The following is a 27597-nucleotide window of genomic DNA, read 5'->3' as shown; positions in this document are numbered from 1 at the left end:
TGTGATGACTCACGGATTGGTCACCTGCTGGAACCTGATTGGTTTTCCTTCTCTCAGCAGCAGGCAAGTCTGAACATGCCTTATTCCACTCAGCTTGCAACTGTCTTGCGGGGGGAGGGGAATACAGCAGTTAAAAGGGGATTATACAGGTTTATCTACATACAGTGTTTCCCCAATGTGGCAACGCCACAGTATACTAGATTGCAAGAAGTACAAGTAAATCGCTGTTTCACCTGGAAGGGGTGTTTGGGACCCTGGACAGTGGGGAGGGGGGAGGTATAAGGGCAGGTGTTGCATCTCCTGCGCTTGCACGGGAAGGTGCCGGGCGAAGGGGAAGGGGTGCTGGGTGTGATAGAGGAGTGGACTAGGGTGTCTCGGAGGGAGCAGTCCCTATGGAATGCTGAAAGGGGAGGGGAAGATGCATTTGGTGGTGGGATCACTTTGGAGTTGGCGGAAATGGCGGAGGATGATCCGTTGAATGTGGAGGCTGGTGGGGTGAAAGGTGAGGACAAGGGGAGCCCTATCGTGGTTCCGGGAGGGAGGGGCAGGGGTGAGGGCAGAAGTGCGGGAGATAGAACGGACACGGTCGAGGGCCGTGTCAACCACAGTAGAGGGGAATCCTCGGTTGCGGAAAAAGGAAGACATGTCGGAAGCACTGGTGTGGAAGGTGGCATCGTCGGAGCAGATGCGGTGGAGACGGAGAAACTGGGATAATGGAATAGAGTCCTTACAGGAGGCGGGGTGGGAGGAAGTGTAGTCCAGGTAGGACTGTGTGTGTGTGTGTGTGCTTTAAGCTTTGGGCCTTCAGCTTTAAGGCACAACCATGATGACGCAGCTATCCGGGTAACCATGAGAAACAGACGGAACGCGCCGTGGCGCGGGGCCGCGCACGCACGAGCGCCATGACGTCAGCGCGCCGCGCCTGTTCTTTGTGGGGAGCGCGCGCTGCGGCGGCCGTGACTTGTGTCTCGTGCAAACGCTGTGCGCGTCGGATGGTGTCGGGCCTGGAGTGTGTTTACCCCGGTTTATAAATCACTTTATTTCTTTTTTAAAAAAAACAAACCAAAATCTATCTATATATATATTTTTATTATTAAATAGTGTACAGAAAAGGACCGAGCCGCTGTGAAAAAAAAGGGGATTTTTTTTTCCCCAAGTAATGTCGAATCCCGGAGCTCGACGGAACGGGTCAAGCATTAAAATCCGGCTGACAGGTAAAAGAAGTTCAGCGGACTAAAAAAAAATTTCTGAGGTAATTTTGACGTCTCCGCGGAGGAAGTAAGGCCGCAAGATGGAGCTAGAGAAGGGGAGAGAGAGTTTTATTTAAAAAAAGAAACCCCCCGATCCCCGGTGCAGTGGCTGAGTGCCGGTTTGTGGCCGGGGCTGAGGCGGCGAGAGTCGTTGTCGGGCGGCCGAGACTCTCCGGCCAGACAGAACGGGAGCCGCTCGCGCATGCGCGCTGGCCTGCTTCCTGTCTCCCAGTCAGCCATTGATGGGGAAATGTCCATCTCACTGCAGGCTCATCATTGCAATATTATATATATATACACGCACAAAATCTTAAACCCAGTGTACTGCCATTGGGAAATTTGCAGCCTTGTATTGCGCAACAGTGGAATGTTTTTAATGTACAGTGTGTGGAACGAGCACTTAAAAACACACTTCAAAGTATTGGGCCCTCTCGCTGTAAACTTGGCATTTCAGGTTATGTTAAATGTATTGAGCCTTATAAGTGTAATCCTTTCTGTTCGAGTTGTGTGTGTGTGTGTGTGTGTGTGTGTGTCACCACATACCAGACAAGTACTAATGGTAAATGCAAAAAATGATGTTCATTAGTGTTTCATTTGGTTTTAGCTTGGTTCATTTTGTAGATACTTTTTTTTAATGTGGGAAGTTTGAATGTAAATTAAACTCAACCAGCAGAGTTTAAGTCCATGATCCTTTTGCACAACAGAATGTATATAAATCAATAAGTGTACTGATCAGTGATTCAGATGCAGTATTCACTGAATTTTAGGGGATCTAAGTGACTCAGCCTCTATAATTTGTGATTATCACCATCTGTCAAATAAATCTTCCTGCTTTTAACAACGTATAACTAAAGTTGTCTGGGATACCTTCATAATTAGTCTTTTTTCAGAGTTAAATGTATTATGTGGGACATTGCATGGACTCTGAAGCTTTTTTTGTAATGGTTTTGACTATTAATACAGTTTAATCAATATTATTTGGTGGGCAAAAATCTGGCTGCTGTGGCAGGAGATAAATAAACAATTTAGTCTTATGAGTGCAGATTTCTTTTTCAACTTTGATTTTTGCAACATTTAATTCAGTGAAGTTGAATTCATCAGCTGCATTTTCAAATTGGTTAAACTCCTCAATTTTTGTTTTATACCTTTCTAATAGTTAATGCGAAGCTTGGTAAACAACAAAGCAGTTCTGTAGAAGGGTTTCGACCCGAAACGTTGACTCTATTTCTCTCTCCACGGATGTTGCCTGGCCGCCTGAGTTTTTCCAGCATTTTCTGTTATAACAAAATAGTTTAGTTTGGAAAAATCCCCATGTATTCCAAAGCAAATTATTATACTATATATTGTAGTCCTTTTCTCAAGGATTTATACATAGAAGATCAAAGTGAACCCCACATCCAACATCAGTCAATCTGAAAGCCATCTGCCACAAATCTTGCTCTCCCTTTACTCGTTGCTTGTCGTATTTTGCATCTTTTTTCAGATTTCTGTGCTTTGCAAAAGAAAAGCTGTTTTTGTCAAACTTACCAACCATCATATCTTCTAGTATCGTACTATACTTAATTTATTTTTGTTCTTGGAATGTGACCCATTCCTAGTTGCCCTGCGAAGGTGGTGGTAGGTCTTCTCCTTGAACCACTGTAGTCCCTGTGGTGGTGATAATACTCCCACAATGGTATTCGGGAGGGAATTCCAAGATTTTCACCCAGTGACAATGAAGGACTGGCAATATATGTCCAAGTGTGCGACTTGGAGGTAATGGTGTTACAGGAAACTTTGTGCTATCCGGCACCGACGGGACCGAGCTGTTGCCGATCTATCAAAACTGCTGGACAAACCAGCGTTAATGTTGAAGCATACGGAGATTTGCAGCTCCGTATCTGGCAACAAACACTGTTGTTTAGCAACAGCTTCTAAACAGTCGGCCGTACCTTAGAAGCGTCTCTGTAGCTTAGCAACAGCTTCAGAGAGACTTTGCACAGCCTGACTGTTTGGGGGGAAAAAAAAGCCACGAGAAGAAAAAAAACCTAACAAAACGGCTCCTGATTTCTGCCGGTAGATCGAGGTTTCCGGACATACAACCTTCGGATAAACCAAAGTTTCCTGTATCTTGTACTGTTCCACGGAAGCTCAACGTAAACTCGAGGAACAGCACCTCATCTTCCGATTAGGCAGTCTGCAGCCTTCCGGTCTCAATATCGAGTTCAACAATTTCAGATCATAACCTCGGCCCCTATTTCATTTTCACTTATATTTTTCCACTCCTTTCCTTTCCCCCCCCCCCCCCTTTCCTTTTGTTTCTCTCTCACACCTGGCAGCTATCTTTTGCCCTGCCAGTACACTTTACACCTAATCACAGCCTATTACCATCTCGTCTAGCTTCTAATCTCTTTTACTTCTTTTGGTTCTTTAATTCTTTTGTCCGATCGCAGCCCTGCCTTCGATCTAGTTCCTTTTCTCTCCAGTTTTGAAGAAGGGTCAAACCCGAAACGTCAACTCAAATTTCTCTCCACGGATGTTGCCTGACTTGCTGAGTTTTTCCAGCATTTTCTGTTGTTATTTCCTGTATCTTGTATTGTTGTTCTTGTTCATCTTGGTGGTAGAGTTCACAGGGCTGGGAGGTGCTGTCAAAATAACCTTGGTGAGTTGTTCAATGCATCCTGTAGATTGTGGCTGCAGTATCTTTTATGTGCTGTCAGTGGTGGTGAGCATGGATACTGAGCCCAATGTCAAGGATGCCAATCAAACTGACAGCTTTGTTCTGGATGGTGTCAAGCTTCTCGAGTGCTGTTGTGGCTGCATCTATCCAGGCAAGTGGTGAGTATTCCATCACACAAACATAGGAGATAGGAGCAGGAGTAGGCCATTCGGCCCCTCGAGCCTGTTCCGCCATTTAATGAGATCATGGCTGATCATCCAAATTCAGTACCCTGTCCCTGCTTTCTCCCCATATCCCTTGATCCCTTTAGCCTTAAGAAATACATCTAACTCCTTCTTGAATATATTTAATGAATTGGCCTCAACTGCCTTGTGTGGTAGAGAATTCCACAGGTTCACCACTCCCTGGGTGAAGAAATTCCTCCTCATCTCAGTCCTAAATGGCTTACCCCTTATCCTTAGACCCCTGGTTCTGGACTCCCCCGCCATCGGGAACGTCCTTCCTGCATCTAGTCTGTCCAGTTCTGTTAGAATTTTAGAAGTTTAATGAGATCCCCTCTCATTCTTCTAAACTCTAGTGAATATAAGCCTAATCGACCCAATCTCTCTTCATACATCATTCCTGCCATCCCAGGTATTAATTTGGTGAATCTTTGCTGCACTCCCTCCATGGCAAGCACATCCTTCCTCGGATAAGGCGACCAAAACTGCACACCATACTCAAGGTGTGGTCTCACCAAGGCCCTGTACAACTGCAGCAAGACATCCTTGCTCCTGTACTCGAATCCTCTTGCTATGAAGGCCAACATACCATTTGCCTTCTTAACTGCCTGCTGCACCTGCATGCTTACCTTCAGCAACTGGTGCACAAGGACACTAAGGTCTCGTTGCACTTCCCCTTTTCCCAATCTATTGCCGTTTAGATAATAATCTGTCTTCCTGTTTTTGCCACCAAAGTGGATAACCTCGCATTTATCCACATTATACTGCACCTGCCATATCACCCAACCTGTCCAAATCATACTGGAGTTTCTCTGCATCCTCCTCACAGCACACACGCCCACCCAGCTTTGCGTCGTCTGCAAACTTGGAGATATTACATCTAATTCCCTCGTCTAGATCATTAATATATATTGTGAATAGCTGGAGTCCTAGCACCGATCCCTGCGGTACCCCACTAGTCACTGCCTGCCATTCGGAAAAAGACCCATTTATTCCAACTCTTTGCTTCCTGTCTGCCAACCAGTTCTCTATCCAAGTCAGTACCTTACCCCCAATCCCATGTGCTTTAACTTTGCACGCCAATCTCTTATGCGGGACCTTATCGAAAGCCTTCTGAAAGTCCAAATACACCACATCCACTGGTTCTCCCTTATCTATTCTACCAGTTACATCCTCAAAAAATTCCAGTAGATTAGTCAAGCACGATTTACCTTTTGTAAATCCATGTTGACTTTGTCCAATCCTGTCACTGTTTTCCAAGTGATCTGCTGTTACATCTTTTATAATGGACTCTAGCATTTTCCCCACTACCGATGTCAGGCTTACTTATAATTCCCCATTTTCTCTCTACCACCTTTTTTAAATAGTGGGGTTACATTAGCTACCCTCCAATCCATGGGAACTGTTCCAGAGTCTATAGAATTTTGGAAGATGACCAGCAATGCATCTACTATTTCTAGGGCCACTTCCTTAAGTACCCTAGAATGTAGATGATCAGGCCCTGGGGATTTATCGGCCTTCAATCCTGACTTGAGTCTTTTAGGTGGTGGATAGGCTTTGAGAAGTCAGAAGCTGAGCCACTTGCCACAGAGTAGCCAGTCTGTTTTTGTAGCCACAGTGTTGATATGACTGGTCCAGTTAAGCTCCTGATCAAGGGTGACCCCCCCCCCCTCTCTCCCCCCCCAGGATTTTGATGATGGAAGACTTGGCCATGAACATGCTGTTTAAAAGTTGGGGGCAGTGGTTGGGCCTTTCCTCTTTGGAGTTGGTCATTACCTGGTACTTGTGTGACGTGAATATTACCTGACACCTGTTAGCTCATATATTCCAGGTCCTGCTGTAGGTTGCCATGGGGTGCTTCAGAATTGTAGGAGCTGTGACTGTTAAATAGTCAGCAAACAGCCTGGCGTTATGACGGAGGGAATTTCATTGATAAAGCAGCTGAAGGTGGTTGGGCCTATGTCGTGAGACTGCAATGATAGGTCTCCAGCAACCACAGTTATCTTCCTTTGTGTCTGATATGACTCCAGCTACTGGAGAGTTTTCCTCTTGACTCATATTGACCTCGGTTTGAGCTATGACTCCTTGGTGCCATTGTAGGTGGAATGCTGCCTTGATGTTGAGGACAGTTATTCACCTGTCCTGGCATTCAGCTCTTTATGTACATGTTTGGATCAAGGCTGTGACTAGGTCTGGAGCCAATTGGCTCTGGCGGAACCCGAATTGAATGACAGTGAGCAAGTTATTGGTGAGTAGATGTTGCTTATTGGCACAGTTGATGACTCCTTCCTTCATATTGCTGACAATTAGGAGTGGTCTGATAAGGTGGTAATTGGGTGGGTTGGATTTGTCCTTTTTGTGGACAGGACATAACTGAGTAATTTTCCATGTTGTCAATTGTCACAGCTGTACTGGAACAGATGGGCTGGGGGACAGCTTGTTCTGGTGTGCAGTTATTCAGCACTACAGCTGAAATGTTGTCAGGACCTTTATTGTGTTCAGTGCACTCAGCCACTTCTTCATGTCACATGGAGTGAACCAAATAGGCTGGCCACTGGCATCAATGATGGTGGGCACCTTGAGAGGGAGCCAAGTGTGATTAATCACAGTTTGGTTGCATATGGAATTATTTTGCCTATATGTGCTAATGCACAGCATTTCTTCTGGAGCTTGAGCTTTTAATGCAAGTCTGTAGCCAGTTGGTAGTCTGTGATTTGCCTCCTTATGACTATGTATTCTACATTAGATGTTACTTCACCAACAACAACAACTACTTGTATTTATATAGTGCCTTTTAATGTAGTAAAATTTCCCAAGGTGCTTCACAGGAGTGTTTTCAAACAATTTGCCACCGAGTCACACAAGGAGCTATTAGGACAGGTGGTCAAAGAGATAGGCTTTAAGGCATGTCTTAAACGGGGAGAGAGAGGTGGAGCGGTTTAGGGAGGGAATTCCAGAGCTTCGGGCTGAGGCCGCTGAAGTCATGGCCGCCAGTGGTGGTGCGAAGAAAATCGGGGATGCGCAAGTGCCCAGATCTTGGAAGATTGTTGGGCTGGCGGAGGTTACAGAGAGAGAGAGGGGGCGAGGCCATGGAGGGATTTGAAAATGACGATGTGAATTTTAAAACTGAGGCGTTGCTAGACTGGGAGGCAATGAAGGTCAGTGAGCACAGGGGTGATGGGTGCGAGTTAGGACACGTGCAGCAGAGTTTTGGATGAGCTCAAGTTTACAGAGGGTGCAAGCTTGGATGCTGGCCAGGAGAGCATTGGAGCAATCGAGTCTGGAGGTAACAAAGGCATGAATGAGGGTTTCAGCAGTAGATGTGCTGAGGCAAGGGCGGAGACGGGCGATGCTATGGAGGTGGAAGTAGGCGGCGGCCTTGGTGATGGAGAGGATATGGGGTGGGAAGCTCGGGGTAAAGAAGGACGCCAAGGTTGCGAAAAGCATGGTTCAGCTTCGAGACAGTGTCCTGGGATGTCTACCAAGCATTTACATAGGTGCTTCCTCACGGGATTTTTAAAGCTTCGGAATATCTAGAATTAGGTGGTCATTGATTGTCTTCCCTGGTGCTAACAGACATTGGTTAAACCAGAAAGGTTAATCCTTGCATTCTGCAATACTGAAACCTAAAGGACCTATACATTCTGGAGTTAGCCATTGGAGATGGTGCCTAGTTGGCTAAATCTCAGTGAGACATCGCAAGGTTATGGAATAGTGAAGTGGCTAATGAGCCCCTGAATCCTCCCTCCAAATAGTGCAAAGTTCCCAATATTTGCATTAATACAGGATGACCCAAATATATATGTAATTTCCGTAAGTAGCCTGTGAACTGTGGACACACTGTACAGTGACTTTACATACATGTTGGTACTTAATTTTTTTTTAAAGTAAAGACCAGTCTGTGGGTTAGAAACTGTCCTTTCACTGCTGGGACCTGGGTTGAAATCCAATTCAGTCCAACGCAATAGAGATTGGATCTGCAACTACAAGGGTTCTATGTGAAATCAGCTTGGCCTAGTCTTAATCCAGATCAACAACAACAACTTGTATTTATATAGCGCCTTTAACATAGTAAAACGTCCCAAGGCGCTTCACAGGAGTATTAGAAGACACAAAATTTGACATCGAGCCACATGAGAAATTAGGGCAGGTGAGGTAGGTGTTAAGGAGCGTCTTAAAGGAGGAAAGAGAGGTGGAGAGGTTTAGGCAGGGAATTCCAGAGCTTGGGGCCTAGGCAGCTGAAGGCACGGCCACCGATGGTTGAGCGATTATAATCGGGGATCCTCAAGAGGGCGGAATTTGAGGAGTGCAGATATCTCCGGTGGTGGTGGGGGATTGTGGGGTTGAAGGAGATTTCAGAGATAGGAAGGGGCGAGGCCATGGAGGGATTTGAAAATAAGGATGAGAATTTTGAAATCGAGGCGCTGCTTAACCGGGAGCCAATGTAGGTCAGCGAGCACAGGGGTGATGGGTGAACGGGACTTGGTGCGAGTTAGGTCTCGGACAGCTGAGTTTTGGATCATTCTGTTAATCATTTGTTAATTTGTGGAACTTGCTACTACGAGAAGTAATTGAGGCAACTAACATAGATGCATTTAAGGGGAAGCAAGATAAACACATGAGGGATAAAGGAATAGAACGATTTGTTGATGGGTTAGATGAAGAAGGGTGGGAGGAGGCTCGTGTGGCGCACAAACACCGGCATGGACCTGTTGGGCCAAATGGCCTGTTGCTGTGCTGTAAATATTATGCACTATCTTTGCTCGGCCTTGTCTGCAATGAGTCTTGCATGGTACATGTAGTTTTGTCTGCAGATGGAGCTTTTCTCTTCTCAACCATCTGATTTAGCTTCCATTAGACCTACAGAGTCGCTTACTTATCACATCCTTCCATCTTCCTTTTGTATCCCCTCAGCTCGGGATCCATTCACAGCTTGCGCCAACTACACTGTTCTCGTTTGCATTCAGACTCGACCTACATTCAAATCCACAAGCTAAGGCATCAAACCAATAATGGTAGATGATGGCACTCTTTCTTGAAAGAATTGTCAGATGTATTTCATGTAGTTATTCTTGCACAAATGAAATAATGTACATAACGTCCATTCTCTTTATTATGGACGAGTTGATGCTGCTCCTGGATAAAATATAAATGGATTCCGACTTGGGTTTCTCTTGTCCGTGCCTCTGCAGTCACAGTGGTTTCTGCACTGGGCTCCCAAACGTCAGTCTGTTTAGATGCCATAAGGGAGATTTGATTATGTGCTGTTCAGACTAATGTGGTTCTTTAGTACACAGATATGCTGTGCACCTGTACTTGCCACTAATAGGGTGCCAGGCCCTGGTTCTCAGCACTGTTGGAGAGAATGTTTTTAGCATTGCGCTACCCCTACTCATTCACCAGCAGGAAGCTGGAGTACTGTAGGAGTAGAACTGCCATGGTTTTCAGCCCTCTAACAGATCATCATACAACTTTTCCCTCACGTCTCGTTTGCAAATTGTGTATCCAGCATGTACATCGATCTCCTTGCAAGTACCTTTTTAGAAAAAAGATTGCTTTTCTTCTCTTTCTTTTCTCCTGCTTCCTACCTTCCTCTTCCTCCTTCTTACTTTTCTCTCTCTCCTTCCTGCCATACCCCTTGTGTATTTTCTCTCTATCTCTTTGCTTCCTGAACCTCTTGTGCTCTTATATTCCACCTTCTCCCACACACCAGTTCTGATCAGCGCTGAATTTTGTTGGCCACTCTTCCAACACCTTCATGAACTTTTTCTTTCACCAAAAAAAGTGATTAAAATTAAAAAAAATACTTTTGACAGGACTTTAGGTTTGAGTTGGAGAAGGACCTGAAAAAGTCAGCTTGGTGCAACTGTGTGAGGGAAGTGCATAGGCATTAAGGCAAGTAAGAGTAGGACTTGGGGGAGGGCAGGTCTGCAATGAAGTGCGATTGTGGCCAGCAGTAACGGAATTGTGTGACTAATGGTTATCCATGACAAATCAGTGCTCAGATTATGACCACATGGTATCCATAGGCCAATCACATCACTTAAATTGGACAGACGGCTGAGCAGTTATTTACCAACCAGTTTTCTAATTTGTATAGATGACTTGTCCTGTAGGTCATTAATTGAACAACTATGTTTAGATCTGTTTATCTGCACTAGCTAGTTCGTGGGCAGTAAAGCAGTCATTAACATCCACATAAAGTCTTGCATTTAAGAGACAAGCTAATATTTTCAGCCTAAATGTGTGTGTGTTATTAACTGCATGTGAAGGAGGTTAAATGTTATAAAATCACTGGACATTTAATTTTCGTTGCCACTAGTGCTTAAAAGTACCGCTGTTCAGATTGGTAAAACTGAAGTGATATGTGGGTATGTTTTTATTTGAGTTAGATTCTAACTTGAAATCAAGCAAAATATATCAGTGGTTACAGATTGTTTGCATTCTCATTAGTGGGAAATTTTAGTTTATTTTCTCTGTCCCCATAAATTGTGAATTGCAGTTTCTGCTAGAACTCCTTGTTTCAGTGAAAACAGGTTTGAACAGAAATGTTTTTGGGCCCTTCCTCTTCGATGTTTAATTTGCATAGACTATAGTCAGTTCAGAGAAAAAATTAATAGAATGGCAGTCTCACTTTCTTTTAAATAATCAAACATGTTTCTTTGTTTTTAAAAAATTGACATGAGTACTAATATTCTAATTGGGAGTTTCTGACTGTGACTGAAGGATCATTGAAAGCGCAAGCTTTGCGAGCTACTGTATTAATGCGCTCCATCAGTCAGTCCCCTCAGTGCCCACTGCAGTACAGCATTAAGCCATACAGAATAGAAGGTGTGCTTCGTTACATTTACTGATTTTGGCTGGGCAGCGGTTTGTAACAGTTGGTCTCAGCATGGTGGGTGAGGGAAGAGAAAAACAAACTTGGCCACTTGTTTTGCTCCCAATTGCTGTCTCCTGAAACACAGTTGGAAAGTATGCTTTTGTGGGTGCTAGGTGAGAACAGATTTGGTTTAACTGTGATGCAGAATAACAATATTCACCATCTAGGCTCGCACGTGAATAGTATTTGAGTGGGGTACTGTAGGGCTGTCAGGGCCCATAGAATCCCTGCAAGAATGGGAAAGGAGGAACGATGAACTGGGTGAAATAAGAAGAGATGAACTTCATTATGCTCCTCCAGGTCAATTTTGCCAATACCAAACAAAAAGAAGGATGCAAATAGTTTAAATGTTTTGATTCCCTCCCCCCTCCCCCATTCCAAATTTGTTACTGATGTTGAGATTAACTTGAACTAATCTGCTTTCACATTTGTTGAAATAAACTGTACTACAGCAATACATTCCAATGAGAAACAAAAACTCCACGGGAAAAGTGATCCAACCGTGGCTAACTAAAGAAGTTAAGGCTAGCATTAGATTGAAAGACAAAGCTTATAATGTTGCAAGGAATAATAGTAAGCCTGAGGATTGGGAGAGTTTCCGAAACCAGCAAAGGATGACCAAAAAATTGATAAAGGAAAAAATAGAATATGAGAGAAAACTAGCAAGAAATATAAAAGCAGATTCTAAGAGCTTCTACAAGTATGTAAAAAGGAAGAGAGTAGCAAAAGTAAACGTGGGTCCCTTAGAGGCCGAGACAGAGGAAATTATTAAGGGGAATAAGGAAATGGCAGAAACATTAAATAAATATTTTGTATCTGTCTTCACAGTAGAAGACACAAAAAGCATACCAAAAATGGTGGGGAACCAAGATTCTAATGAGGGTGAGGAACTTAACGTAATTAATATAAGTAGAGAAAAAGTACTAGAGAAACTAATGGGACTAAAAGCCGACAAATCCCCTGGACCTGACGGCCTACATCCTAGGGTTCTAAAAGAGGTGGCTGAAGAGATAGTGGCTGCACTGGTTTTGATCTTCCAAAATTCCCTAGATTCTAGAACGGTCCCAGTGGATTGGAAGATCCCAAATGTGACACCGCTATTCAAGAAAGGAGGGAGAGAGAAAACAGGGAACTACAGGCCAGTTAGCCTGACATCAGTTGTTGGGAAAATGCTGGAATCCATCGTTAAGGCAGTGGTATCAGGCCACATAGAAAATCATAATGGTCAAAATGGTTTTATGAAAGGGAAATCGTGTTTGACAAATTTATTAGAGTTTTTTGAGGATGTAACCAGCAGGGTAAATAAAGGGAAACCAGTGGATGTAGTATATTTGGATTTCCAAAAAGCATTCGATAAGGTGCCACATAAAAGGTTATTACACAAGATTAGGGCACATGGGGTTGGGGGTAATATAGTAGCATGGATAAAGGATTGGTTAACAGACAGAAAAACGAGAGTAGGGATAAACTGATCTTTTTCAGGTTGGCAGGCTGTAACTAGTGGGGTGCCGCAAGGATCAGTGTTGGGGTCTCAGTTGTTTACAATCTATATTAATGACCTAGATGAAGGGATCGAGTGTAATGTATCCAAGCTTACTGACTATACAAAGCTAGGTGGGACAGTAAGCTGTGAGGAGAACACAGAGTCTGCAAAGGGATATAGATAGACTAAGTGAGTGGGCAGTAAGGTGGCAGATGGAGTATAATGTAGGGAAATGTGAGATTATTCACTTTGGTAGGAAGAATAGAAAAACAGAATATTTTTTAAATGGTGAGAAACTTTCAAATGTTGGTGTTCAGAGAGATTTGGGTGTCCCCGTGCAAGAAACACAGAAAGCTAGCATGGCAGGAACAGCAAGCAGTAAGGAAGGCAAATGGCATGTTGGCCTTTATTGCAAGGGGGTTGAACTATAAGAGTAAGGAAGTCTTGCTACAATTGTACAGGGCCTTGGTGAGACCACACCTGGAGTACTGTGCACAGTTTTTGCCTCCTTATCAAGGAAGCCTATACTTGCCTTGGAGACAGTGCAGTGAAGGTTCACTAGATTGATTCCTGGGATGAGAGATTTTGTAGAATGGGCCTATACTCTCTGGAGTTTAGAAGAATGAGAGGTGATCTCTTGAAACATACAAGATTCTGAAGGGGTTTGACAGGGTAGATGCTGAGAGGTTGTTTCCCCTGGCTGGAGTGTCTAGAACTAGGGGGCATAGTCTCAGGATAAGGGGTCGGCCATTTAAGACCGAGATGAGGAGGAATTTCGTCAGTCAGAGGGTTGTGAATCTTTGGAATTCTCTGCCCCAGAGGGCTGCGAATGCTGAATCTTTGAGTATATTCAAGGCTGAGATCGATAGATTTTTGGACTCTAGGGGAATCAAGGGATATGGAGATCGGGCAGGAAAGTGGAGTTGAGGTCGACGATCAGCCACGATCTTATTGAATGGCGGAGCAGGCTCGAGGGGCCGTATGGCCTACTCCTGCTCCTATTTCTTTTGTTCTTATGTTCTTACACCGTGTTAGGAGCTTTTCAATTAGGATGGTATGGTTTTAAAGAAGTAAAATTGCACAGCACTTCTAGTAGTGTTTATTAATTGTACCTTTGCCCATCTTGCAGTTGCTTGCATGGCTGGATCACATCAAGCGCTATTGGGCCCTGCTGTCCTCTGCCAAAACTGCTCACGACTCCAGGATTATCCCGGAATGCAACGATAACCCCCGGCTTTTTTTCTCCACTACCAGCCATCTTTGTAAACACCTCTCCCTTGCCCTCTCCACCAATGACGTGCGAGGAGCTTGTGGATCTCTTTCTCGCTAAGATTGAGACCATCCGTCAGGTGCCCCTGCCGCCGCATTCCCCCTTCCCCATGCCCACCAAGCCAAACTTACCCCAAGGAACCCCCCTACCCTAACCTTGAACTTGCATCTTTCTCCAGTTTCTCTCCGATCTTCCCATAAGCCCTCTCTAAGCTCATCTTATCCATAAGACCCACATTCTGCTCTCTCGGCCCTGCTCTTACTAAACTGCTTACCATCCAACATTCCTTCTTGACCCCATGCTAGCTGATAATTGTAAACTGTTTCCTCTGATCTGGTACTGTCTTCCCTCCCTTTCAAATCTGCCACATAGCAGAGGCAGCTGAAAGGATGGTCTTAATCTTTAGTGACAAAAAACCCACCCTCAACTCCTCTGTTCTTGCAAACTACCACCCAGTCTCCAACCTTCCTTTCCCCTGAAAGGTCGTTGAACCTGTTTTGTGCTTCCCAAATCTGTGCCCATATTTCCTATAACTCCATGTTTGAACGCTCCAATAAGGTTTCTGCCCTTACCACAGCACTAACAGTCACAAATGACAGCCTATGTGTCTGACGTGGTGCACTCTATGTCCTCGACCTTCTGCAGCCTTTGACATGTTTGACCATACCATTTTCCTCTAATGCTGCTCCACCGTTGTCTGGCTGACTGGGACTGCCCTTGTCTGGTTCCACTCTTACCTATCCAGTCGTAGCCAGAGAATCCCGTGCAATGGTTTTCTTCCTGTCCCTGCACCTTAACCTCTGGAGTCCCCCAAGGATCTATCCTTGCTCCCACCCCCCATTTCTCATTTACATGCTGCTCCTTGGCAACATCATTCAAAACCACAATATCAGGTTCTACATGAACGCTGACGACACCCAACTCTAACTCCCCATCATCTCTCGACCCCTCGACTCTCCTTGTATTGTCAAACTGTCTGACATCCAGTCCCGGATAAGCCAAAGTTTCCTCGTTAAACATTGGGAAGACCTACATTTGTTCCCAGTCCACTAACGCCTCATTTTAAAATTCTCATTCTTGTGTTCAAATCCCTCCATTGCCTCGTCTCTCCCTATCTCTGTAACCTCCGCCAGACCTACAACCCTCCGAGAATTCTGCGTTCGCCCAACTCTGGCCTCTTGTGCATCCTGAACTTCCTTCGCTCCACCATTGGCGGCCGTGTTTTTGGCCATCTAGGCCCAAAGCTCTGGAATTGCCTCCCTAAACCTCGCCACCTCCTTTTAAGATGCTCCTTAAAACCTAACTCTTTGACCAAGCTTTTGGTTACCTGTCCGAACGTCTCCTTTTGATCAATTATTGTCTGATTAGAACAACATGATTCTGCTCATGTGAAGTGGTTTTGGGATATTTTACTACATTAAAGGCACAATGTGTTGCTAGATGTTTTGCATTTTATAATTTGTATATTGGTTAAAACTGTAACGACAAGTTGCAGCAACTGGGAATCTTTTTCACGTAAGAAGTAATATATTACTATTGCTTCTTGAAGTTGTGCAGTTTGGAATAAGAACTGTACCTGACCTTGGTAGTGGATACGCTGGCCTAATGGTTGTGGTACTGAACTAGGAACCCAGAAGTTGAGAGTTCAGATTCTAAATTGTGAAATTGAAATCAGTAAATCTGGCAATTTGTGGCTGGCACTACCAGAAGATGACGATGAAAGCTGCTGTTTTGTCGTAAAACTGCAACTTGTTCACTCGTGCTACGTTGGCTCCCAGTCCACTAACGCCTCAATTTCAAAATTCTCATTCTCGCTTCTCCCTATCTCTGTAACCTTCGCCAGTCCTACAACCCTCCAAGAACTCTGTGGGCAGAGAGGGGGACCTACCACCCAGTCCTACATCAATGATCTCGGGGCAACTAGAGATGGGCAATAAATATTGCCTTACTAGTGTTGCCCACATTCCAAGAACAAATATTAAAGAAGATCTTGCTTCTTTTCAAAGAGAAAATTACAGCATCTTTGTTACACTCTGTTCAGAAAAAAACTGTACTTGGGTCTTGGTCTACGAAGATAAGACCTTAATAATGAAAATGATAAACCAAGACAATGTCTCGGGTATGTAATTTACATCTAGTTTAATTTTACATGACAGGAAGTGCCACTTTGGAGCAATATTATTTGAAAATATTATGTCCTATGGATACTATGACAATTGTAACTTTCAAGACATAAATAGATTTTAGGAAAGGGCATCAAAGGATATGGAGCAAAGGTGGGTAAATGGAGTTGAGGTGCAGACCAACCATGATCGAATTGAATGCTGGAGCAGGTTCAAGCGGCTAAATGGCCTCCTGTCCCTATGCTCCTAATATACAGTGAAAATGGAGAATATCAAATTTTTGATGCATCTCTAATTGGGTAAAAAACTGCAGCTGTAATGTATTATTAGTTTCTAAACTAATGTGGTGCTTCCACATTCAAGTACCCATTGTCTGAACTCTTCAGAACGTATTAGATTGCTGCTATGATTTTTCCCTCTTGCTTGAAAAATGTGGTGTTTTGTTCATATGTTTTAACCTCTGTAAAACCGATATTGCTATAGCGAAGGAATGAAAATGTGTATTTGTAGATATCTGAAGGGGAAAATGCAAACTTCCTTGAAGTACATGCTTCAAAATGAGTGGAATTTACTTTTGATTCCTGCTTACTGAAGATTTTCTATAAGTTGAAAAATATGAAAATTATATATCTTCAGCATTTCCCCAGATAGCAAAATAATAACATATTTTATAATTGTAATCCTGAATTGTTAGAGATTGGTAGCCTAATTTGATTGGAGCTCTAATTTTGATACTGGACGTTCCTCTCTTTTGGTCTATCTACTTCGTTTTGCTCAATAAATAATCACAAATTTAATAGCCAGGCAAAATTAATGCAGCAAAATCTCCCCTTTAATGTTGTAATAAATAATTTGAAAATACAGCTTTCCATAGGAAGGTTTCAGACGGGGACCTGCTTGTCTGACCTACATTAGTTTGGGGCTATTTGTGTGTTGAAACTTGCCTTTCAGTGGAATCTGTTACTACGGTAGCAGTTGCACAAGTGGTGCATGGGGATTCATTCCATTCAGGAACTCATCGTGCTGATGACTTTTGCTGCTGTATAAATCTGGGCCATCCATTCAGATCTAAGCTAGGGTTCTGTTTTAATAAATTTAGCCAAGTGGCTCATCAAGCTTCCCTTTCTTAAATTGCAATGTCACCATTATGTATGGGTGCAGATAATGTTATGAGTGAGTTATAGTTCATTTTTAATTCTACAAAGCAGGGACTACTGTGGTGGTATGCTGCCTGGTTTTTGGTAGCTTGTCTATTTGGCCATTCTTTAAATTTAACGTACTTCACTACCTGCAAGCACTGAACTATAAAGACCACAATGGTACCAGGCTGAATTAATGGTCCATATTGATTCAACTTCATCTGATGTGAGAGGCTACAATTGGCCTTGGTGCCTACTGAAAATCCAGGTTTTCCATTCTTGCTCACTGTCTTGTTATGCCTGCTGGGAAACATGAATATCTCTAAGAGTGGGATTGGATTTGGCTGTGATAATTCCAACGGTTGACTAGCCCAATGATGTGCACTGTTTACACTGATGGTGGCCTTGTTACTGAGTTATACTTGCCACTACCTGCCCTGCCCAAACTGCTTCAATGGTGGAGTTGTCTTCCCCCCCCCCTTCTCCTCTGATATATTTTCCTTTGAGCACCTCATCTTGTTTCACCCTTTTTGTATCTCCCTTGAAAAACTTGTATGCTGACCTTCCGAAGACCCACCCGAGTTTCTTCCCAAGATACCCATCCTTCTTTCCTCCCTTGACCCCTAACCTGAGTGACTTCAATCTCCATTGCAGTTCAATTTACTTCCTATCTTCTGAATTCACTGCCCACCCCCCATCCTCCGTAAATCTCTCTCTCCCTTCCATATTCATGGCCACCCCCTCGACCTTGCCATCTCCCGTGGCCTGTCTACTCCCATGGTCTCGATCGCTGACGGGGCCATCTCTGGCACTTGCTTGTATTGCTCACCACCCCACCCCATTCCCTTCCTTCTGTGTCTGACCTGGGGGAAAAAAAAACTCTTCCCAAGTCACTTGCAACTTCACTTTCAAACTCCAAGTTGCCTAGCCTTTGGCCCTCCATTTGCCACAATAGTACTGGAGCTGTTGATTTGCTCAATCGCTGCCTTGCCTTCACCTTTGCTGCCCTTGTGCCCAGCTAAACCTTTATTCTTTCCCATCTGAGCCGTTGCCCCTGGTATGTCCCCCGTCTTCGCTCTCTTAAGCCCAAGGTGCTTTCAAACCTCACTGTCCTCTGCCAGAACTGCCAACTACTGCAGGATCATCCTGCAGAGCAAAGATAAGCCTATCTCCTTAAGACACTCTCCCCTGACCCATGCCCCCACCTCTAACAAGTGCGAGAAGATCATGGACCTCTTGATCACTAAGATTGAGACCATCCATTCAGCTGCCCCATGTCTTTCCTCATGACATCGCCAACCTCCTCTCATTCATCTGACCCATGTCCTGCTCCTTTAACCCCATTCCCACCAAACTTCCCTTCATGTCCCCCATGCTAGCTGACAATGTAAGTGGTTCCCTTTCCTCCAGTACCATCCCCCTCCCTTTTCAAAGTCACTGTCTCTCTTCACAAACCCACCCGCTGACCCAGCACACTACTGTCCCATCTCGAACCTCCCTTTCCTCGCCCAAGTTGTTGAATGTGTAGTCATGCCCCAATTCCATACCCATTTTCCCTGCACCTCCCTGTTTGAATCTTTCTAATCAGGTTTCCGCTGCCGCCACAGCACAAACAGCCGTAACCTAAGTTGCCAAAGACATACTCTGTCACAGTGGTGCATTATTCCTCCTTGACCGCTCTGCAGCCTCTGACACAGTAGACTACACCATTCCCCCTCCTGTGCCTCCCTTGCAGCTCCGTGGAACTGCCTTTGATTAGTTCCATTCTTATCAATCTGAATCTAACCAGATCATTTTCAACAATGGCTTCTTTTCTGGCCCCTGCATTTTTACTCCTGGAGTCCCTTTAGGGTTCATCCTTGGCCCCTCCAGTTTCTCCTCTAAAAGCTGCCCCTTGGCAACATCATCCGCAGACATGGGGTCAGCTTTCTCGCTGACAACACTCCGCTCTACCTCTCCACAACCTCTTACAAGCTCTTCACTGACTGTTGTCAGAAATCCAGTCTTGGATGAGCTGCAATTTCCTTCAGCTAAACGTTGGGAAGACCAAAGCCATTGTCTTTCGCCCCTGCCGCAAACTCCATATCCACGCCACAAATATCATTCACCTCCTCGGCCACTGTTTCAGGTTGAACCAGATTGTTGCCAACCTCGCTGTCCAATTCTACTTGCTACCCCATATCCTCATGATCACAAAGACCACCCCATTCCACCTCCAATGGTGGCTAAACTTACATAGTCCTCTCCCCCCCTCATCCGCCCCCCACCACTCCCACCATCACTCTCGTGCTTCTCCATTCCCATCCCCATCTCTTTCCCTCACCCTGTTCCCAACCCTCCTCCCCCCTTGTTTCAGTTATCTCCCGCCCTCTAACCCTGTTTGACCTGAAAAGTGCTATGGTCTTGACTTTGTGTGCAATGCCATGGGAGATCAACTAGTATGTTAGAAATATAATGAAATTTGATGTTAGAAACTCAGGCAGTTGTTCTGCATATAGGATGAGTTGTGCTTTGGGCTCAGTAAGTGTTAGAAATGTTCCTTGGCATTTCTTCATGCAACAGAGCAAGCCAAAAATGGCAGCAAACAATGCTGTTTATCCCCCTTTATGTAAAGCCAATAAAGACACTCTGCTCCCAACCTCATTACAGCCTTGGTCCAAACATGGACAAAGGAGCTCAATTTCAGAGGTGACTGCCCTTGACATCAAGGCAGCATTTGGCCAAGTGTGGCATCAAGGAGCTCTAGTAAAACTGAAGTCAATGGGAATCGGGGAAAATGCTCCACTGGCTGGAGCCATACCTAGCACGAAGGAAGATGGTTGTGGAGGTTAAAGGTCAATCATCACAGCCCCAGGACATCGCTGCAGGAGTTCCTCAGGGCAGTGCCTTAGGCCCAACCATGTTCAGCTGCTTCATCAATGACCTTCCCTCCAACATAAGGTCAGAAATGGGGATGTTCGCTGATGAATGCACAGTGTTAAGCGCCATTCACAACTCCTCAGATAATGAAGCAGTCCATGCCCGCATGCAACAAGACCTGGACGACATTCAGGCTTGGGCTGACAAGTGGCAGGTAACATTGGCGCCACAAAAATGCCAGGCAATGACTATCTCCAACAAGCGAGAGTCTAACCACCGTCCCTTGACATTCAATGGTATTACCATCGTCGAATCCCCCACCATCAACATCCTGGGGGTCACCATTGACCAGAAACTTAACTGGACCAGCCACATAAATACTGTGGCAACAAGAGCTGGTCAGAGGTTAGGTGTTCTGTGGCGAGTGTCTCACCTCCTGACTCCCCAAAGCCTTTCCACCATCTACAAGGCACAAGTAAGGAGTGTGATGGAATACTCTCCACTTGCCTGGATGAGTGCAGCTCCAACAACACTCAAGAAGCTCGACACCATCCAGGACAATGCAGCCCGCTTGATTGGCACCCCATCCACCACCTTAAACATTCACTCCCTCCACCACCGGCGTACCGTGGCTGCAGTGTGTACCATCTACAAGATGCATTGCAGCAACTCGCCAAGGCCTCTTTGGCAGCACCTCCGAAACCCGCGACCTCTTCCACCTAGAAGGACAAGGGCAGCAGGCGCACGGGAACTCCACCACCTCCAAGTTCCCCTCCAAGTCACACACCATCCTGACTTGGAAGTATATTACCAATCCTTCATCGTCGCTGGGTCAAAATCCTGTAAATCCCTCCCTAACAGCGCTGTGGGAGTACCTTCACCACACAGACTGCAGCGGTTCAAGAAGGTGGCTCACCACCACCTTCTCGAGGGCAATTAGGGATGGGCAATAAATGCTGGCCTTGCCAGCGACGCCCACATCCCATAAACGAATAAAAAAATATACAGGAAACTTCGATATCCGGCACCGACGGGACCGGCGTGATGCCAATCTATGAAAACTTCCGGACAGACCAGCGCTAATGTTGAAGGATACGGAGGTTTTCATCTCTGTATCTGACAACAAACACTGTTGCTTAGCAACAGCTTGTAAACAGTCGGCCCGTACCTTGGAAGCGTCTCTAGCTTAGCAACAGCTTCAGAGAGGCTTTCCAGAGACTGACTGTTTATTAAAAAAAAAAATGCTAGGAGAAGAAAAAAAAAAGAAATAAAACCTAACAAAACGGCTGCTGATTTCTGCCGTTAGATCGAGGTTTCCGGACATACAACCTCCGGATAAACCAAAGTTTCCTGTATATATATTATGACGCAGCTGTGCACCTGCGTGCTGCAGTTTATCATTCCTGAAAATCAGTGAAGTGTCCAGCAACGTAACTTAATTTATTCCAATGCAATTCTGATGATTTCATGAAAATTCTCCTGCACTTTGAATTTTGTTGTGGGATTCCACCTTGATGCAACTTTAAAAAAAAAAAAAAAAGATTTTGCCACTGATCTTTTTGCTATTAAGATCTTGCATGGCCCCAGCAGCTTCTGAAATTTCCCACATGAGAACTGAGTAGTATTCTTTTCACAGAAGACAAGCCTCCAGCTGTAGCTATACCGAGATGCTAATTGATGGAGTGGCACTACATCTTATGTTTTGAAAATATAATTAGTATAAAGGAAACAGCCGTGCTGCTCTTAAAATGGTTAACACAAAATCAAATTAAGAAGTACTGCTTGTTTAATGACTATCATTTTCTCTGAGAATTGCATTGCAAGTTTGGAGCTGTGTTGTAGATGGGATTTTGACTTGAACAAAATGGAACTTCTTATGGAAATAAAAACAAAAATTGATGGAAATAGAGGAAAAGATAGCTAACATTTTAGGTGTAGACCATTTGCAACTTTTTTCCTTTTTGCCGTCGTGATTTGATTTTTCCAATACAGCTATAATTAGAATGAAGTCTAATTATAATTATTAGTGGATGAAGTTAAAACATTGGCATTCGTGTCTAAATTACACTTTGAAAATCCTGTTTGCTGTACATTTTACTCTGGAGGAATCCAGAGCAATGGGATGCTTGGAAGCCAACCATCAGATATTTTTCTGCAATGATGCACTTGACTAAACAATGCTTAGTCATTTAATATCTGAATGGATATCCATCATGCTTTTTTATACCAATAGTATGAACATAAAACTTAGTTTAAACATATACAACTTTGTAAATATAACACTGGCTGTGATGGTGGATGTGTGGTGATGTCATAGCAGACTGTGGTTGTCAAAACAACATTTGCTTTGTCCAGTAATGGCTCGTAATTTCCGATAGGAGGCTTCCCGCGTGCGGATGCCTCCTGTTGGGGAAAAAAATCTACGCCCTTACCTGAGGGCTCCCGAGGTCCGGCCATTTCTGATCCTGGGCCTCTCCACAGTCGAAATGCGCAGGGCCCAGGTATCCCAGGGGTGCATGCTGTTCGCAAGCGTCCCTGGGATCACGTGGGCCAGGCCAGCCAATGGGAGAAGGGAATCCCCCTTCATACTTTTGACAGATAGACCTGTCAAATGTATGAATGGGATCACCCCAAAAACACATCAAAACATTAAATAAATTAAAAAAAATCACGTTTCTAAAATGCGTTAAAATTACATAAAATTTCATTTTTGTTTAAAATATTTAATTTATTGAAAAATAATTAAAGTTTTTTTACAGGGCTAAAAATAAACTTTAAAAAAAAAGTATTTTTAAATTATAAATGAGTGGAAATTTTTTTTTTTTACTTTATTAAACTTATGATGGCAAAAGCAGGCCTTACACCTGCTTTTACCAGATTTAAGATTTGTAAGTGATTTCAGCGGGCGGAGGTTCTCCAGAAAGCAGAACTCCCCCCACCCCCCTGCAGAGGCCCTTCTCCAGGGCAGCCGTCCGATCTGTCGAGAGGATTCTTGACCGATCAGAAATGCCGGTTTTCAGCCCATGCGCTTCGCATGCCTGAAACCGGCATTTCCGATGTCCCCGCACCCGTAGGCATCGGAAAATACGGGCCATTGTTTATTCTGCTTGGTTGCTTTAGTAACAGTTATATCACATAACCAATTTGAGTTAAATGAAGGGAACAGTGCCAGTTAAACTTTGTTCAGTGTCTTGTCTCTGGCGGAACAATACAGCCCATGATCTAAGATTGCTCCGGAGTAAATTAATCCAAAGCAAGAGACTACATTGCCATTGGTTAGGAAATTTGCTTCTGCCACTCTATTGTGGTATTGTAATAACGCACACCATTATTCTGATCTACCTTGCAAAATTACTGCTTATAGCCGTAGCTGCTAGCAACTTGATGCAACTGATCAAAAGCACAATGGTAAATTCAATGATGCAGCACACAAATTTATAGCATGTGTGCAATCAGTAGTGATAATTCATTTATAGTGGACTTTTTTTGTATTTTCCAAAGTTTATTTGCTGCCAACCACAACATTCAGCTAACAAAGTTTTTAATGATTGAAGGGAAGCGAAGGGAGAAGATCAGGCCCCACCAATAATACCTCATGCAAATTATTTACTATCATTATCTATTTTTCTTTCTGCCTCCCTTCATTCATTTTGCTCCTCTAAGTACAAGTTACGTCATAGAAACAGGCTGTTTAGCCCAACCAGTCCATGTTGGTGTTTATCCTCCACAGCAGTAGTAGTCGTAATTCGACGTGACTGCCCTGTTCCCATATCCTTTTATTCTCCTCCCAACCACTGAGCTGACCTGTTGATAAATGTTGACATGGTCTCTGCTTCAATCACTATCTGCAGTAGTGCATTCTATGGCCTTACAATCCTCTGCTTAAAAAAAGTTTCTTCTGCTCTCTCTCCTAAATATCTTGCATTTAATCTTCTATTTATGTCCCCTGTTTCTAGATCCCTCAATCATGGAAATAATCTGTTTCTATCTATTACATAATTTTTACAGCCCAAAAACAGGCCCATGCCGGTGTTTATGCCCCACCCTTCATCTAACTCCATCAATATCTCCCTCTATTCCTTTCTCCCTCATGTGTTTATCCAGCTTCTCCTAAATGCATCTGCGCTAGTTACCTCAACTACACCTTGTGGTAGCAAGTTCCACATTCGAACCACAAATTAGCAGTAGTTTTTGCTATAGGACCAAGCTGATTTCACATAGAACACTTGTAATTGCAGATCAGATCTCCATCGCATTGGGCTGGATTGGATTTCAACCCAGGTCCCAGCAGTGAAAGGACAGTTTCTAACCCACAGACTGGCCTTTTTTTTATTTAACAAGCAAGTATCAACATGTACATGAAGTCACTGTACAGTGTATTCTGTCTCATCCCTCATAACTGTGAACACCGCCTATCAAATCATCCTGTAACCTCCTCTGTTCTAACGTTAACAGCCCAAGTTCTTCGTCTTTGTGTTTTTTCATACCAGGCAGCATCCTAGTGAATCTGTGCAGTACTGTCTCTCGCATCAACATCCTTCCTGCAGCGTGGAGCTCAAAACTGCATACAGTACCCTAACTGTGGTCTTACTAAGGTTTCATAGATTTATCATTACATCTCAACTTTTATACTCTATACCTTTTGCCATACAAACGGTACTGTATTCCATTATAATTTTTACAGCCTTATGCATTTGAGGTGCTGCTTTTAATGTCTTGTGAGCTTGGATCCTCAAATCCTCTGCTCTTCCACATCATCCAACATTCCCCCATTCAAAGTATAATTATTACTTTTATTTTTTACTAAAATGTACCACCGCACATTTATTGACATTACTATCAATATCCCCTTGCAACTGCCTTTGGCCCTTACAGTTAATTACTATGCATAATTAGTATTGTCTGTGGATTTGCTCACCACTATATTCTAAACCTATATTTCACATTAGTAATGCACACAATGAACAGTAGCGATCCCAAAACAGAACCCTCTGGGACACCGCGATTGTAACCATCCTGCGAAACTGACCTTAATTCCTCTGTTTCCTCCCTTCTAACCAGTTTTTAATCCAATTTGCTTCCCTTCCTCTAATTTCATGCCCCTTAATTGTCTCTAGTGTGGTACCTTGTCAAAGGTTTTCTGAAAGTTATTCATGTGCACCACATCCTCTGGATTTCTGCTTAGTTGCCTTTCTGTGGCCTCTGCTGCCTTGCTGCAGCTTTGTCGTGCACACTGCTTCAAACATTTTCATTTTATGTCTTTATTTCTCTTATCTTCCCCAATGTGCATAAAATATTAGATATATCATGGGAAAGTGGAGGCTTTCCAAATCAGAATCTGCAGCTTTTCATGGTGGATCTTGCGTAAGGTACCCTTATAAGGCCACTCTTCGTTTCTTTTTCCCTTGTCCTCATGAGCCACACTTACAATTGACAGTGAAAACTCTTAACAGTGTCATGCTTGTGTTTGGTCTGTGGGTTTATGAATTTTTAGAGAACAAGTCAATTTTGACTTGATATTTAGTTAAATCATGCTAAGTCATGGCATAATCTGTGCCAGATGCAGCAAGAGCGTTGCTGTACGATTGCTGCCTCTAGTGCTATCAATCAGATTGTGTCTGCACTGGATGGGTATTTGCATTCTGAGAAAAGCTATGAAAAGTAGCTCCGTTACATTGTCCTCTCTCTAGCCAGGGCAGAGAATGAAAATGGGCCAAAGGTCAACCTATCATGGAAATTCTTCAAAAATCCTGTGAATTTTACAGGGCAATTTTCCTACAGCGAGACAGTTTATACACATTCAGAATACCTGACATCACAGTCATTCAGGTTTGTCAAATGCTAGGTTTAGCTTCATTAAAAAAATAGAAGCAATTGTACTTTTAGTCTCTGGGTAAAATAACTACTTGCATCTTCATTCAGCTTCTCTGTCACATGTTTGCTTCATACAGTTTTTTTAGATGCTGGTATGTTCTTGTCGTTGATTTTATTTTCCTTCTCAACTGTTTTCGATATCTGCACAATGTGGGAGATGTCCATAGTACATCAAAAGAAAAAGTGTGGGTGACTTCGCGTTCTCAACTCCCTGCAAGGCCTTGCACCATACTCCTCTCCAAGATTATTAGACTGTAGAGCTGATGGATGATAGACTTGACTATTCCAATGCACTCCTGGCTGGTCTCCCACATTCTACCCTACGTAAACTTGAAGTGATCCAAACCTCGGCTGCCCGTGTCCTAACTCGCACCAAGTCCCGTTCACCCATCACCCCTGTGCTTGCTGACCTACATTGGCTCCCGGTTAAGCAACGCCTCGATTTCAAAATTCTCATCCTTGCCCCTCCCTATCTCTGTAATCTCCTTAAGCCCCACAACCCCTGCCCCCCCCCCCACCCCGAGATATCTGCGCTCCTCTAATTCTGCCCTCTTGAGCATCCCTGATTATAATCGCTCAACCATTGGTGGCCGTGCCTTCAGTTGCCTAGGCCCTAAGCTCTCCCTAAACCTCTCCGCCTCACTGCCTCTCTCTCTTCCTTTAAGACGCTCCTTAAAGCCTACCTCTTTGACCAAGCTTTTGGTCACCTGCCCTAATATATGTGGCTCGGTGTCAAATTTTTTGTCTTTTAATACTCCTGTGAAGCGCCTTGGGATGTTTTTCTATGTTAAAGGTGCTATATAAACACAAGTTGTTGTTGATGAACCACCTCAAACTCGAACTGTTTGGAGCACATTGGGTGCATTATTATTGAAATGGACTAGGATCATTATTGAACCTAATGCCTTCGCCATAATAACGATCCATCTAATTACAGACCAAAATGAAATCCCCAAAGTTTCTGGACAAGCTTATGTTAATTGTAGAGTATTATGAGAGCAATGCTGGAGTATGACCTACAAGCATTGGTCTCATCTTTTTTGTTATTCATTGTGCATTTGGTCCTACTTGGAGGTACAGTAGGAAAAAGGCCCAGGTTTTCTACTGCCTTTCACAGCATTTCTTGGGACCCACAAAAAGTCAAGTTCTGAATGCCATTAGAGACTGCTTTATATTGTTAATAATCTGCTGTGTGCCCCACGATCAATTTAATGGTAGCAGTATGACTAGAGAGAATACTGGGTGGGGAAAAAAGACTTGCATTTCTATGGTGTCTTTCACGACCTCAGGATGTCCCAAAGTACTTTATAGCCAATTAAGTACTTTTTGAAGTGTAGTCACTGTTGTAATGTAGGAAAGAGGGAAATAGAATTGGTGTAATGCAATTTGAAATGCATTTGCCTTCAATGTGCACTATAATGTTGAGTACAGTGAAGCCAGTTGATGTGATCAGTGTTTTTTACAAATGTGAATTTGGTTAACATAATCAACTTTTGAATAATCTGCAACTAATAAATACTATTTTTTTAAGTGGAAAAATTAAATTGTTGGTGTGTTAAGGGTAGCCAGGGATGACTTTTTCTTTCACTTGTCGTCTCTTCCTGCCCTCCCACCTCAGAAAATGCCTGTTCTCTACTCGTGAACACCGACTGAAGTATCCAAGGTTGGAACTCACTTGTCAGCTGGGGGGGGGGGGGGGCAAATGTAATAACTTTCCCAGTTGTTGATGACTATTGGTATGTATTTTATGAAATTACAAATTAACTGCATACTACTACAAACTGATCAATAAATTGGATTTTTTTTTGTTTAGAAACAATGCAATTTGCAAATCTTACA

General features: G+C 43.7%; 1 protein-coding gene across 2 annotated transcripts in view; it reads left to right on the top strand.

Moving 5' to 3' along the window:
* Window positions 1-968: 968 nt before the first annotated feature.
* Window positions 969-27597, top strand: part of smurf1 (SMAD specific E3 ubiquitin protein ligase 1) — a 118192-nt gene continuing 91563 nt past the window's right edge. For both annotated transcript variants that reach the window (XM_086000322.1, XM_086000321.1), the window contains exon 1: window positions 969-1214. In XM_086000322.1, coding sequence (XP_085856448.1) covers window positions 1160-1214 — 55 coding nt within the window. In that variant the 5' untranslated portion in view covers window positions 969-1159. The remainder of the gene's footprint in view (window positions 1215-27597) is intronic.

The sequence above is a fragment of the Somniosus microcephalus genome, chromosome 11, assembly GCF_052327205.1.
Source record: "Somniosus microcephalus isolate GS21.2 chromosome 11, FLI_Smic_1.0, whole genome shotgun sequence".
Lineage (NCBI taxonomy): Eukaryota > Metazoa > Chordata > Chondrichthyes > Squaliformes > Somniosidae > Somniosus > Somniosus microcephalus.
The sequence above is the reverse complement of the archived record's forward strand: the minus strand, read 5'-3'. Positions and strand labels throughout refer to the sequence as shown.